At 37.9% G+C, this 12,359-nt stretch overlaps 1 protein-coding gene and 1 long non-coding RNA gene across 8 annotated transcripts in view; one reads left to right on the top strand and one right to left on the bottom strand.

Moving 5' to 3' along the window:
- Positions 1–12,359, bottom strand: part of LOC119743138 (cation channel sperm-associated protein subunit gamma-like) — a 57,762-nt gene that overhangs the window by 36,944 nt on the left and 8,459 nt on the right. For 2 of the 7 annotated variants that reach the window (XM_038219548.1, XM_038219503.1), the window contains exons 2-3: positions 2,393–2,494; positions 1,657–1,883 (exon numbers count right to left, since the gene is read on the bottom strand). In XM_038219548.1, the coding sequence (XP_038075476.1) occupies positions 1,657–1,842 (186 nt within the window). In that variant the 5' untranslated portion in view covers positions 1,843–1,883; positions 2,393–2,494. Of the gene's footprint in view, positions 1–1,656; positions 1,884–2,392; positions 2,679–12,359 lie in introns of all 7 variants that reach the window. The other 5 variants (XM_038219512.1, XM_038219529.1, XM_038219535.1 and 2 more) reach the window with 5 other exon arrangements.
- Positions 7,600–9,017, top strand: LOC119743183. Its single transcript, XR_005272990.1, has 2 exons — positions 7,600–7,935; positions 8,828–9,017. It is a non-coding gene; the product is annotated as an uncharacterized LOC119743183 (long non-coding RNA).

The raw sequence follows: 12,359 nt of genomic DNA, 5'->3' as shown, positions 1-12,359 counted from the left end.
AAAATTCTTTTAAAAATACTCAAAACTCTCACAGGTATTCAAGCTGCACAGAAAAATGATGATCAATGTGTCATCTTTCATTTTCTTTTCAATTTATGGTGGGTTGACCATTGACTTTTCGAGATATTTTCACGCAAAGAAGACGACCCCTATTTTCCCCAAAGCGGAAAAGTAGCCATCTTGAAAAACGATCCCTCCACAACATGGCAAAATAGCGCCACTTTCGAGCCCAATAGCATCCAAAATGCTCAGAATTGGAAGCCCCAAGTCCGGGCTAGAGGTTCACTACCATATCTCTTCAATTCCCCAATTTTACGGCGCTCAGAACTCTCTAATATAGAATATTTTGAGGGTATAACTTTTATTCATGAGCTTGGCGGATCGATTTACAGGTGTGTACCCTGAGGAACGTGATGCCCGAGGGGGGTTAGGACGGAAGCGGATAATTGAGGGTGATCTATAGAGTGCTGGCTTCCAGTGCCAACCAGGTTAAATTAAATTGGGCCGAAATGCACATACATGTAAACCAATTCATATTGAAAATCAAACATGAAACAGATTTTTGTTGCTTGGACACTAAGCCTACGGTAGTTAGACTTCTTTTGAAATTGAAACAAACATGTCATTGACAAAAGCATGCAAGGAAGAACAATCTGACTTAGGCCTGACGTTAGAACAACTTCATCAGGTGATAACGCCGCACATGTTTGATGAAGGCAGACATTGTTCCTGCCTTATTGCTGATGCTGGTTCTTTTGGGGCAAAAAATACACACTGCGACATGTTTTTTGCCTCCCGTTTTGGCATCAACGTACTCTTTGTGGTCCTTGAACGCATACTGTATGATTGCCAAATTCCGAGACCATGCATGGTCGAGACCTAGAACACGTTCATACTGGTCTTGAGACTGGTCTCGAGACCAAGACCACTCTCGATGGCCACAACACTTGCAATGAACCTATATATTGTCAACACATACATGTACATATGGCAAAATACTCAGTTTAAACCATCAGTCGTAAATAGATAAATTGGAATAAGAGGTATGAACCGAAAAGGCAAACAGTTTTTTTCTGCCACAAAAGGGTACAGCTTGCTTTTCAAACGCAGCAGTGTTCACGATCAGAAAGAGGATTTCAAATTACAAGGCAGTTTTGGTTTCAACCGGAAGGAAGGGTCACATAATACTGCACGTAATATCAAAACACCCTAGATTATTCTATCAATTCCTGTTAAAAAAAAAAGTTGATTTTGTAATATTGATTTTCAAAGATTAAATCTAGAAATCTTTGGTTGCTTGTCATCTGATATTTGATGATGTCATCGTGACGTCATGGCCAAAAAGCTTGAGAGCTATGTTGTCCGTGCTATTTGAAGCAAACATCTGGATTATATATCTTGAGGTTAATCTCGAGGTGGGTATTCTCCTTGCAGTAGAATAAAAAAAAAAACACTAAAATTCATGAATATCTCAGAGGTTTAAACCTTTAGTACCTATGGGACATAGTGTGTACGAATTCTTGGACTTGCTCTTCTCTGGAAGTATTTTTGTGAGCCAGGTAGCCACAAAGAGTTATAGGCCTACTGTAAGTAAAGAAAAAGTTTGAACATTTCAAATAAGTCTTCAGGGCTTCATTCATACATCTTAAATCTCACCTTATCCCCAATTGGTTGAAATGCATTGGGAAAATTCCACTGTGTTATCAAAGCCTCTCTGTCTTTTGCAAAAGCCGTCTTTGCTGCGCTGTCTTGACTAGCAACTGTTCCTTGCCATTTGCATATAGCTATTGTAGAGTCTACTGAACAGCAGATTGCCACAATGAATGTGATCAAAGGAGACATTCTGAAGTTACAGTACAAAGGTAGCCTTGGTCACATCTATGCTGAAAAAAAAATACAAAGGCAACAAAGTACAAGAATATAAGATCGTAGCCTTGTCACAAGTTTTCAAATTTAAATTATTGAAATGTACCAAACTCCAACCATATACTCTTACACTTTTTTCCTTTTTTTGTGGGAAAGTAATCACTTACTAGTACTGAAAGAAAATACCAATGAGAGAAAATCCATTTGTTCTATCACACATACTTTTTTCAAAATCAGTCCTCTTATAGAGGTTGATGGGTTTATTCTGAAAAGTTTGCTTAAAAAACACCTAAACAGTTTCTCAAAACTGGAGAAAGTGGAATTTAATGATAAAATGCCATGTTTGTACTGTGTGTCTTTGCATCATACTTCAAATGGACAACAAACAAAAACAAAGTCAGTTTTCAAAATGTATCTACAAAATCTGTACTTTTACAAAATCTTAAGATGAAGATGATGAATTTTCAATTGACTGGTTGGCTCAGGGAAAAGGTGATTAATTACAATACAATTCTCAGATTCTTACGGTATAGAAAACGAGGCAGGCAAAATCCTGAGAGCAGTCCAAAACAGGTGTACAAAGTACTGCCAGAAGCTTAACAACTTCCAGATTAAGCCAAACACCAACCTGATATAGACAAAGAACCAAGGAGGAGAGATCAGGATCCATTACTTATGATTAAAGAAGAAGTGGTTGAGGACACGTGAAGCCTGAAATGAGGCAAGTCCCCCAGACCAGACAACATACCAGCAGAACTTCTCAAATGTGGAAGGGTGAGATGATGAAAGACCAAAGCATCTCCATGTTATACCTTTTTGGAAAAAAAAAAGGAAGCATAATATTAGATGATGGGAACAGCAATTTATGACATCATTATGACGTCATCAGCTAATTATTACATGAAATAAATATAAATGGATAATATCTTCAGAACTACAAACATCACAACAAACGTGGTATCAAATTAAAGTAGACAAGATCTTTCATTTGAGTGGTATGTCAGTGGGATGGAATTTAGTAAAGGGTGTTGTTTTTGGCCAAAAGCCCTTTCTTTGGTAAAAAAAACTGTTTTGGTGCTTAAATCATGGATTTGGGGTAGTCATTCTGGCACCTTGTAATAACATGCAAACCGTAATTAGTATTGCGGCTCGTAGGGTATGTGCGGCTCGTAGGGAACCCAGCGTTAGCTGGTCCTGGCACATTGACCACTTGGAACTTCTCACGTTGCCAGTCATTCTGCTGGTATACACATAAGGTGTATCGAACCATGCCAGATGATTCCGGAAACGTTATACCTTCATTGGGAGTGTTGGCTTCTCCACTTGTCTCCGTATATTTGACGCATCCACTATGTTCACTATGTTCTTTCGAACTGGTCAGGTATTTGCACTCGTGTTTGTGTTAACCTTGATGCAGAGGTGTTGCTAGAGACGATCTGGACATATCACATCCAGCAGTGTGGTGAAGGCCTAGTCTCACAACTAAATGCATTGGTTTCAACAGTAAAACTTTTCTTTGACCACTGTCACATAGTCAGTTTGAACATAAAAGACTATGACTATGTGAACACTGTCACACAGTCAGTTTGAACATAATGAATACAAAGTAGAAAGCTTAATTTGTGGGGTGTTGCGCAACAGTTTAAACTTTTGTTATATAAAAAGAACATGCATAATTTATTGGAGGTCGTGATTCAATAGTCTCCTCATACTGGACATGCATTGATAAATGTAATGTATACCATCTATTTGCTGGTAACTAAACTATGTATTATCAGGGTTAGACAGGAAATCCCATGTCCCATTTTGGCCCGTACCCTAAAATGGTGGTAACTATCCTCACGGTAACTTATGTTACGGTTATTTTGACGGTTATCTTTGGAACAAGTCTAAAATTTAAGATACTAATAATCAATTACAAAAACTCTTTGGCATAGAATTTGAACCTCTCTCTCCGACTTAAAAACAAACTCTCACAATAACACATACGGTTAGCCTTGGTCAATGCTCTCGTCGTTATTCGTCCCGTACGCGGTCAATCGTCGGCATATATCCTCACGCGCTTGTATGTAAAAATACAGCGCGAACAGCGACCTCACGCGGCCACTATTTTTATGCAAATCAGTTGCATAAAATCTCGAGCCTTGGTGCAATCGTCAGCCAAAGCTTATGTTTTTCTTTACTTTGCGCTAGATTTTCCAGCGCACGACCTCGTATGCGAATACAGATAATGTAGGCGGGGCTAATATGTGGAGTATCAATCACACCTTGGTAAAAATCCGGACGTCATCAAATTATTTGCAGCTATTCCGCCTTTTGCGGACGTGACAGGAACCACAGTTTTTGTGCATTGGTGCCGTGTGCAGAGACACACAATGTGTACGTGTATGGATTATGTACGGTGCCACGTTTCACTATGCAAGTTTCCACGCAACGATCGACCAATAAGAAAACGACATTTAAGGTCAGCTAAGGCTATTAACATAATGAGCACCACCCCCAAAACCTCACATGGACGATTGAACCAAGGCTCGAGATCGTCTCCAACTGATTTGCATAAAAATAGTGGCCGCGTGAGGTCGCTGTTCGCGCTGTATTTTTACATGCATGTGAGGATATATGCCGACGATTGACCGCGTACGGGACGAATAACGACGAGAGCATTGACCAAGGCTAATATACGGTTTGCATGTTAAACAAGGTGACAAAATGACTACCAAAAATCCATGATTTCAGCCAAAAATCAGGTCTTTTGACCAAAAAGTTGCTTTTTGGCCCAAAACACGCCCTTTAGTACATTCCATCCCATCAACATACCACTCAAATGAAGGATCTTGTTGTCCCTTTTAACCCTAACTCCCTAGCATGATTTACTAGGAACCATACCCATCGTGGCAAATTCCAACACCCATATGGGGAACTGTGCACACATGTGCCAACACAATGTAAAAGACTGTCAGTTTAGGGGTACTGTACCCATCCAGACAGATTCCAACAATACATGCTGTTGGGGTTTGAAGGGTTGAGTTCTGTTTGATACCACATTTGTTGTTGTGATGTTTGTAGTTCTGAAGATATTATCAATTTATATTTATTTCATGTAATAATTAGCTGATGACGTCATAATGACGTCACATATTGCCCTTCCTATCTTCCAATTTTTTGCATACAATTTTTTTTCTGAAAAGGTATAACACGTAGATGCTTTGGTGAAAAAAATGGTGCTTTTGTCCACCGTGTCACAATTTTTTTCACTAAGGTACCTCACTAATGTCAAAGTACACGCACTTGAAATGATGGTAGTCGTACTCGGGCAGCAAAGTACTCGTACTCGACATGTTGAATTGTCCTCGATCATCAAAGTACTGATACTCGAATAGCAGTACTCAAAAAAAAAATGGTATACCCAGTAGCTTGACTTACCACTGCCTTATGTTATTGATACTTTCAGTTTGAAATTGAAGTTTCCTGATTTTCCTCTGTCCACGTCCGGACAAACAGAATTAACAGCTAGCCGTGAGTGGGTCTGTGTATCAGTCTGACTGGGCCTGGGCCAATTACGCACAGTCAACCATTTGCCGTATGGCTGTATTCGGAAGTACAAGTACTGATACTCGTACTCGGTAACCTAATTACTCGGCAGTACTTGGTACTGGGAAAGAGTACTCGACTACAACACTGCATCATACCCCTTTCCTGGAAAGGCAACCTCCGCAGGTGTCATAACTACAGGACGATAATAAGCCTGATAAAACATCCCAGTAAAATCATGCTGAGAGTCATCCTCAACCGACTCAAAAAGGAAGCAGAAGAACTACTGACAGAAGAACAGGCAGGTTATAGACCAGGCCAAGCACAGTCAAGTGGATCTTCAACTGTAGAATCATAACTGAGAAACACCTAGCATCAGCGACATTTGTTCCACAACTTTAAGGACTTTAAGAAGGCCATTGATAGAGTATGGCATGATGGCCTATGGCAAGTCTTGAGAAGTTCAACATTGAAGGTGGCCTAATCCAGACCACGCCTTGTACAACTCCACCAGCAGTGCTGTCATCTTGAGCAAGGACATTGGAGACTTCTTCCCTACCACTGTGGGTGTCTGCCAAGGATGATCTCTCCCTTGAGAAAATCATGCGAGAGACACTCCACTAATTTAACTCCACCTTCTCAGAAGGTGGTAGAACCACCTCCAACCTCCGCTTCGCTGATGACCTAGACCTACTCGGAGGCAGCAACCACAAACTCAAAGTGTGGAACGACAGGCTTGTTGAACTGGCTGGAGCATATGGGATGGAAGTGAACTCTGGAAAGAGCAAGGTGATGGTTAACAGCATAAATGACATCCACGCAAACATCACCAAAAATGGCCAGCAGCTCGAGGAGGTAGAGGCCTTAAAATGGCATATCAGCAGCTAGCCTAAGGTCAAGATCAGACTGGCTCTTGGCAAGTCAGCAATGTTAAACCCTCACCGGACTATGGAGGAGCATGCATCAGCTTCCCAACCAAACTACAGCTCTACAAAGCCCTTGTCATTCCCATCTTCTCTATCTTCTCTTCTCCTACGGACCAAACACAAGTCGAATGCCTTCGTCCACACCACTGTAGAAGCCTTGCTGGTTCCCAGGAGCCCCTCCTTGCCACAGTGAAGAGGAAACTGATGTGGCTGGGTCATATCACCTGCGTGTATGTATACGTGAATGGATTCATAAACTTCCAGTTTGATGACATCACAGTATTTGGAAGCAAAAAGTGAACATTGTAATGGATATCGTTATTTGGGCTACGACGATATACAACATAGATCAAATGATATAAATTGAATTTGAAATACAGTCGTTTTCAAATTCTCTTAGAAGTAACTTCCGGTCTAGCTGATGACATCATGAATTTAAAATCTTGCCAAGTTATTTATGGTTGATCAACGAATATCTAGGGGCGATTTGGTAAAATTTGAACGGATGTTTTTCAAATAAAGCAAGCAAACACTGCTTTTTGTGCCGCTAGGGGGCGCCCTTTCGAAAGATGACACCATCTCAATGTTTTTTAGTGTCTGGCATTCCTCACTTAACACTATCATGATTTATAATATGTGTGTAGTAAAATGCTTCCGTTTTATTCGGTTTTCATTGCACTTCCGGTTACACCAGAAGTGAAGGTGAAGCGGTTTTTGTCCGGAGACAAAAAATGTTTCTCATGGCATAGTCTAAAATCTCACGAAAAAAGAACACGATAATCTATTTAGTTCAAAAGATATAGTGCAAACTATTTCGTCAAAATTTGGCCTTAAATCGCTTGTAATTTGATACCTAATGACGTCATGATGACATACCAAAATTTATAACGTCTTCATAACATGGTACAAGGTCACACTAGGTTTTAGGATCATACCATAAACCGTTCGGAAGAAATGTTGCTTTGTTTTGATTTCAGGCCAATGTCTTCATTTTGAATTAACCTAACTTTGACCTTCCGGTAGCCCCGAAAGGAAAGGTCAAACGACTTTGACTTCAAAATCAAAAATGTTCATCAAGGTATTGTCCATCAGATCACAATGTATGAACATAATCGTTAATTTTGTTCATGAGTTCTAATTGACGTAAAATTGTCATGTTTTGACCAAAAATCACTTGTAATTTGACACTCGATGACGTCATCGTGACGTCAGAGTAATATGCACCACTTGGGATGAGGGTTGATATATATTGAAAGTTACAAATTTATACCATATGTGGCAGGGCCAAATTGAACTTGTAGTTTTTACTGTATTGCTTTTAGTGTTTAGGTATAGGTGTAGCTCCCCTGAATAAATCACCCCTTTTTATTAGATGTCCCCTACCCTTTCATAGAGTGTGTACCCCTGATTAACTTTTCCCTCTTCCCCAGTAACATGACCCCTTAGAACAATAGCCCCTTTGATAAGACCCATGTGCTCTGCCACCCTGTAAGTCCACAGCCCCTCACTTAGAAGACCAGCGGCAGTAGAGAGAGGACTGTGTATTATATATCCACTCTTCCCCTTTTCTTGGGAGCGCCTGCCCTGTGTGTTTATCTGCTCAAGTCACCTGGTGAGTTTTATTGAGAAATTGTTGTTCTTTTATATTGTATAATCATGTTTTGAGTTCTAGGGCAGTTTTTGGAAGGTTTTTACTTAGTTATGGTCTAAAGTGTGTTTTTGTCTTTGGAAAGTTTTTGTGAAAGTTTAATTTTGAAGCATTGAGATTTTACTGTTCCATGATGGGTTATGATTTGGATTCTGCACAATTATATTTTCTTTCTTACCTTTTTGACATATATGGAGTAAGGATGAGTATTGTTTTTTTAAAGGAGTTAAGTTTCTTTGGCTATAGTTTTACAGGTTGGAAGAATGTTTTTCATGAGTTTACATTTATTGAGTTTTGTTGTATAACTTTTGGTTCCTCTTTGAAAGATGACATGATTTGCTTGGAGAATTGATTTTTTTGTTGAGAAAGATTCATATTTTACCCCTAGAACATGTAGATTGAATGACTTTTGTAGTGTATCTCTACCATTGTTTAAGCTAGGTGGTTTGACTTTCCCACAGATCTAGAGACCCAAGTGTATAAATTCCTTTCTTAGAAGATCACCAGATGTTTATTCATGAAATTAGACTTGTCTTAGTCCCACTTCCTTCACTGCATTTTCCTTTATGTTTAACTCCACTTTACCACCTGTTTGTAACCTTGAGGCTTAGTTTGATTGTCTTAGACTGGGAGAAGTCTAATTAGAAGTTATGTGGAACAGATAAGAGCCATGGATTAGTACTCATTAGATATTCAGCCAGAAACTTGTGTTGCCATTGTGTATGTTGGGCATTAGTGACCTTGTGTAACATGCTGTACATAATAGAGTTAGACTGCACTATTTAACCAATTTAACTTTCTTTTGATATATTTCTTAATTGTATTCTTTCTTTTCTTGTCTTTTCTTGATTTTTAGGTTTCAGTCAGAGTGCATTTAAGGTCCATTATTTTGACGCTCTATGTTGGTTATAGTTTAGTTATAGGTTTTAGGTTTTGCTCTTTTCGTTTAAGTTTCTGGTCAACAGTTTTTCATAGTTAAGTTTGGTCTCAAGTTTGTTTCATTTTAAAATCCTTTTCTTAATAAAATAGTTCGCGACTTGTTCTTAGATCCTGGTCTTGTATTAAATTATTTGTGTCGAGTTGAATCCCCAAGTCAAGTGTGTCATTTTTCACGGTTACACATACACCCTCTAGGAGAAAAATCGCGGAGAAGTATTGTCCAGAAAAAAAAGAAAAAAAGAGAAAGAACCAAACTAGAGCTTCGCGTTTGTTGAGTTACAAACGCCGAGTAGTCGCGCGGACAGCCTTTTCTTTCTATTCCTTCCTCCATGATTATACACTGCCCAGTTATATTTGTTTATGTAGAACAAAGGATCACGAAATTAAATCCTTTCCAGTACACTCAATTATTTTGTTACAAGAATGTATCTTTAACGGTGTGATAATTTGCAGTAAACATTCTTTGTGCGCAAAAAAGTTATTTCTGGTTTGATGACGTAATCAGTCAAAAACGGTAAGTGAATACTAATAAAGCTCGGAGAGGAAAAAATTTCATTGTAAAGTTAAAATAACGTATGAAAATATGGGAAATATAATTGTATGTATTAATAACACCTAACTTCCGGTTTGATGACCTATTAATAACACCTTTCATACGGTTTAATGACGTCACAGCATTAGAGATCAAAGGTAAACATATTGGATATCGTTATTTGGACTACGAAGATATGACAGGGATCAAATGATAGAATTAGATTAAAAATATGATACTTTTCAAATTCTCCTTAAAGTAACTTCCGGTCTGATGACGTCATGAATTTGAAACCTTGCCAAGTTATCTGTGGTTTACCAGAAAATATCAAGGGGCGATGTGGATGTGAACGGCTGGTTTTAAAATTAAAGAAAGCAAACTCTATTTTATATGCCGCTAGGGGTCGCCCTTTTGGATGATGACGTCATCACACTCTTTTTTTGTGTCTGATTTTCCTCACTTAACACTTAAGTGATAATTTATATTATAAATAATTTACATGTTTGTAATCAAATGATTCCGCTTGTAAATTATATACGGTTTTAATTGCACTTCCAGTAACACCAGAAGTGAGGGTCAAGCAGTTTTGTGTACAGGAACAAGGAATGTTTGGCATGGCATAGTCTACAACCTCAAGAAAAAACGAGCACGATACTCTTTTTAGTTCAAATGATATAGTGCAAACTATTTTGTCAAAATTTTAATGACATCATGATGACGTTACAAAGATTATAACATCTTCGTAACATGGTACAAGTTCACACTAGGTTTAATTATCATAGCATTTACCGTTTGGATGAAATTTTGCTTTGTTTTGATTTCAGGCTAAAGTCTTTATTTTGAATTCACGTTACTTTGACCTTCCGGTAGACCCAGAAGTAAACGTCAAGCGAGTTCACGTACCTGACAAAAAAAGTTTATCAACTAATGGTCTATCTGATTACAAAGTTGGAACATAATTGAATGTTTTGTTTAAGAGTTATAGGTAAAAGTAATTGGCCACGTGTTCCTCTAAAATCGCTTGTAATTTGACACCCAATAACGTCATCGTGACGTCAGAGTAATATGCACCACTTGGGATGAGGGTCGCTATATATTGAAAGTTACAAGTTCATATCATAAACCGTCTAGGAGAAAACCCGCGGAGAAGTATTCTCTGGAATAAAAAGACGGAAAGATCAAGAAGATTTATGAGAACAATTCCAATTAATCGTAACAATAATAGAGTGGTCGGGTTGTGCCCGACCACTCAACTAGAGTTTCGCATTTGTTGTTACAAACGCAGAGTGGTCGGGTAGACAACTATTTTATGAAACACTGTCCAGTTAACGGAAACATGTAATAGGATTTATATGACTTAAATACATTTAAAACAGCTTTCTTGCCATGTAACTATGAAGTTTCCACCTCCTTTGTAGCAGTAAAAGAGAGAAATTTCAACATTTAAGCTTTCATGCTAATGAAAATGTCCATATTCATGAGCCAAAGCGTGATGTCATTGATGTCAAGGCAGAACCGTAGTGTCTCCATAGCTTTGTGTATACAAATATATGTCAAAGTTTTTTATATTTTTTTGGAGTAAATTCCACTTTTTATTGTTTATCATGTAAAACAGCTTATTTAGACAATCGTAGTGGTTTTGGTGGGTAATTTTGAAAGACTAATTTTTGTACTGTTCATAACGCACCTTTGGCAAGGAGTACTTTGTGTGACAAAAGCAAAATAGCGCCCTCTTATATAATGATGAAAGGATTTACGAATAATTGAAAAACTACCACTTTCTTGTCACTTCCAATGAAAAAAAGTATTAAGATCTTGTATGTATTGTTGCAAAACATAGTAATGTGCATGAAAACAAGATGAGCTGAATTTCCACTGCATGTTTCCTTTAAGTTATAAATATTTTTATGTAAGAACAAAGGATTTCGAAATAAAATCATTTCCAGTAAAATCAATTATTTTTATCTTCAAGTAAAAAAATACCTTTTTTTATGGTGTGATCAATTTCAGTAAGCATTCTTTGTACACATGTATGCAAGTTATTTCTTGGTTGATGACGTCATTATTCAAAAACGGAAAGAGATGTTCATTGTAAAGTAAAATAACGTATGTATTCATAACACCCACCTTCCGGTTTGATGTTTGACCTTCCGGTAGACCCGGAAGTAAAGGTCAAGCGAGTTAACGTACAGACAAAAAATGTTCATCTATTAATGGTCTATCTGATTACAAGGTTGGAAAACAATTGATCTTTTTGTTCAAGAGTTATAGGTGAAAGAATATCATCATTTTTTCAACGAAAATTGCTTGTAATTTGACACCCGATGACGTCATCATGACGTCAGAGTGATATGCACCACTTCGGATGAGGGCCGATATATGTTGAAAGTTACAAGTTCATACCATATACCGTTTAGGAGAAAACCCGCGGAAACGTGCCGTACGGAAAACAAATAAAGACTAGAGGTTCGCGTTTGTTGTTACAAACACAGAGTGGTCGGGTAGACAACCATTTTATTAGAGATTGTCCAATTAAGTTATGAATATGTTTATGTCAGAAGGACCAAGAACCTCAACATTTTCCAGTACCAATTATTTTGTACAAAAAGAATGCATCTTTTAAGGTATGATAAATTTCAGTAAACAGTTAGGTACACGTACAAGTTATTTCCGGTTTGATGGCGTCATCAGTCAAAAAAGGGAAGGGAGGACACTTGTTTATTATTTAGTAAAAATAACGCATGGAAATATGGAAATTTAGTGTATGTAATAATAACAGATAACTTCCAGTTTGATGACGTCACAGTATTTGGAAGCAAAAGGTCAATATTAAATGTAACAGATGTCTTTTTTTTGGGGGGGGTGGGCAAAAAACAAAGTCATGAGACAGGGATCAAATGATGGATTTCAATTCAAA

Source organism: Patiria miniata, unplaced genomic scaffold (genome assembly GCF_015706575.1).
Source record: "Patiria miniata isolate m_02_andy unplaced genomic scaffold, ASM1570657v1 HiC_scaffold_11, whole genome shotgun sequence".
NCBI classification, from domain to species: Eukaryota; Metazoa; Echinodermata; class Asteroidea; order Valvatida; family Asterinidae; genus Patiria; species Patiria miniata.
This window is presented reverse-complemented; position numbering and strand designations above follow the sequence as displayed.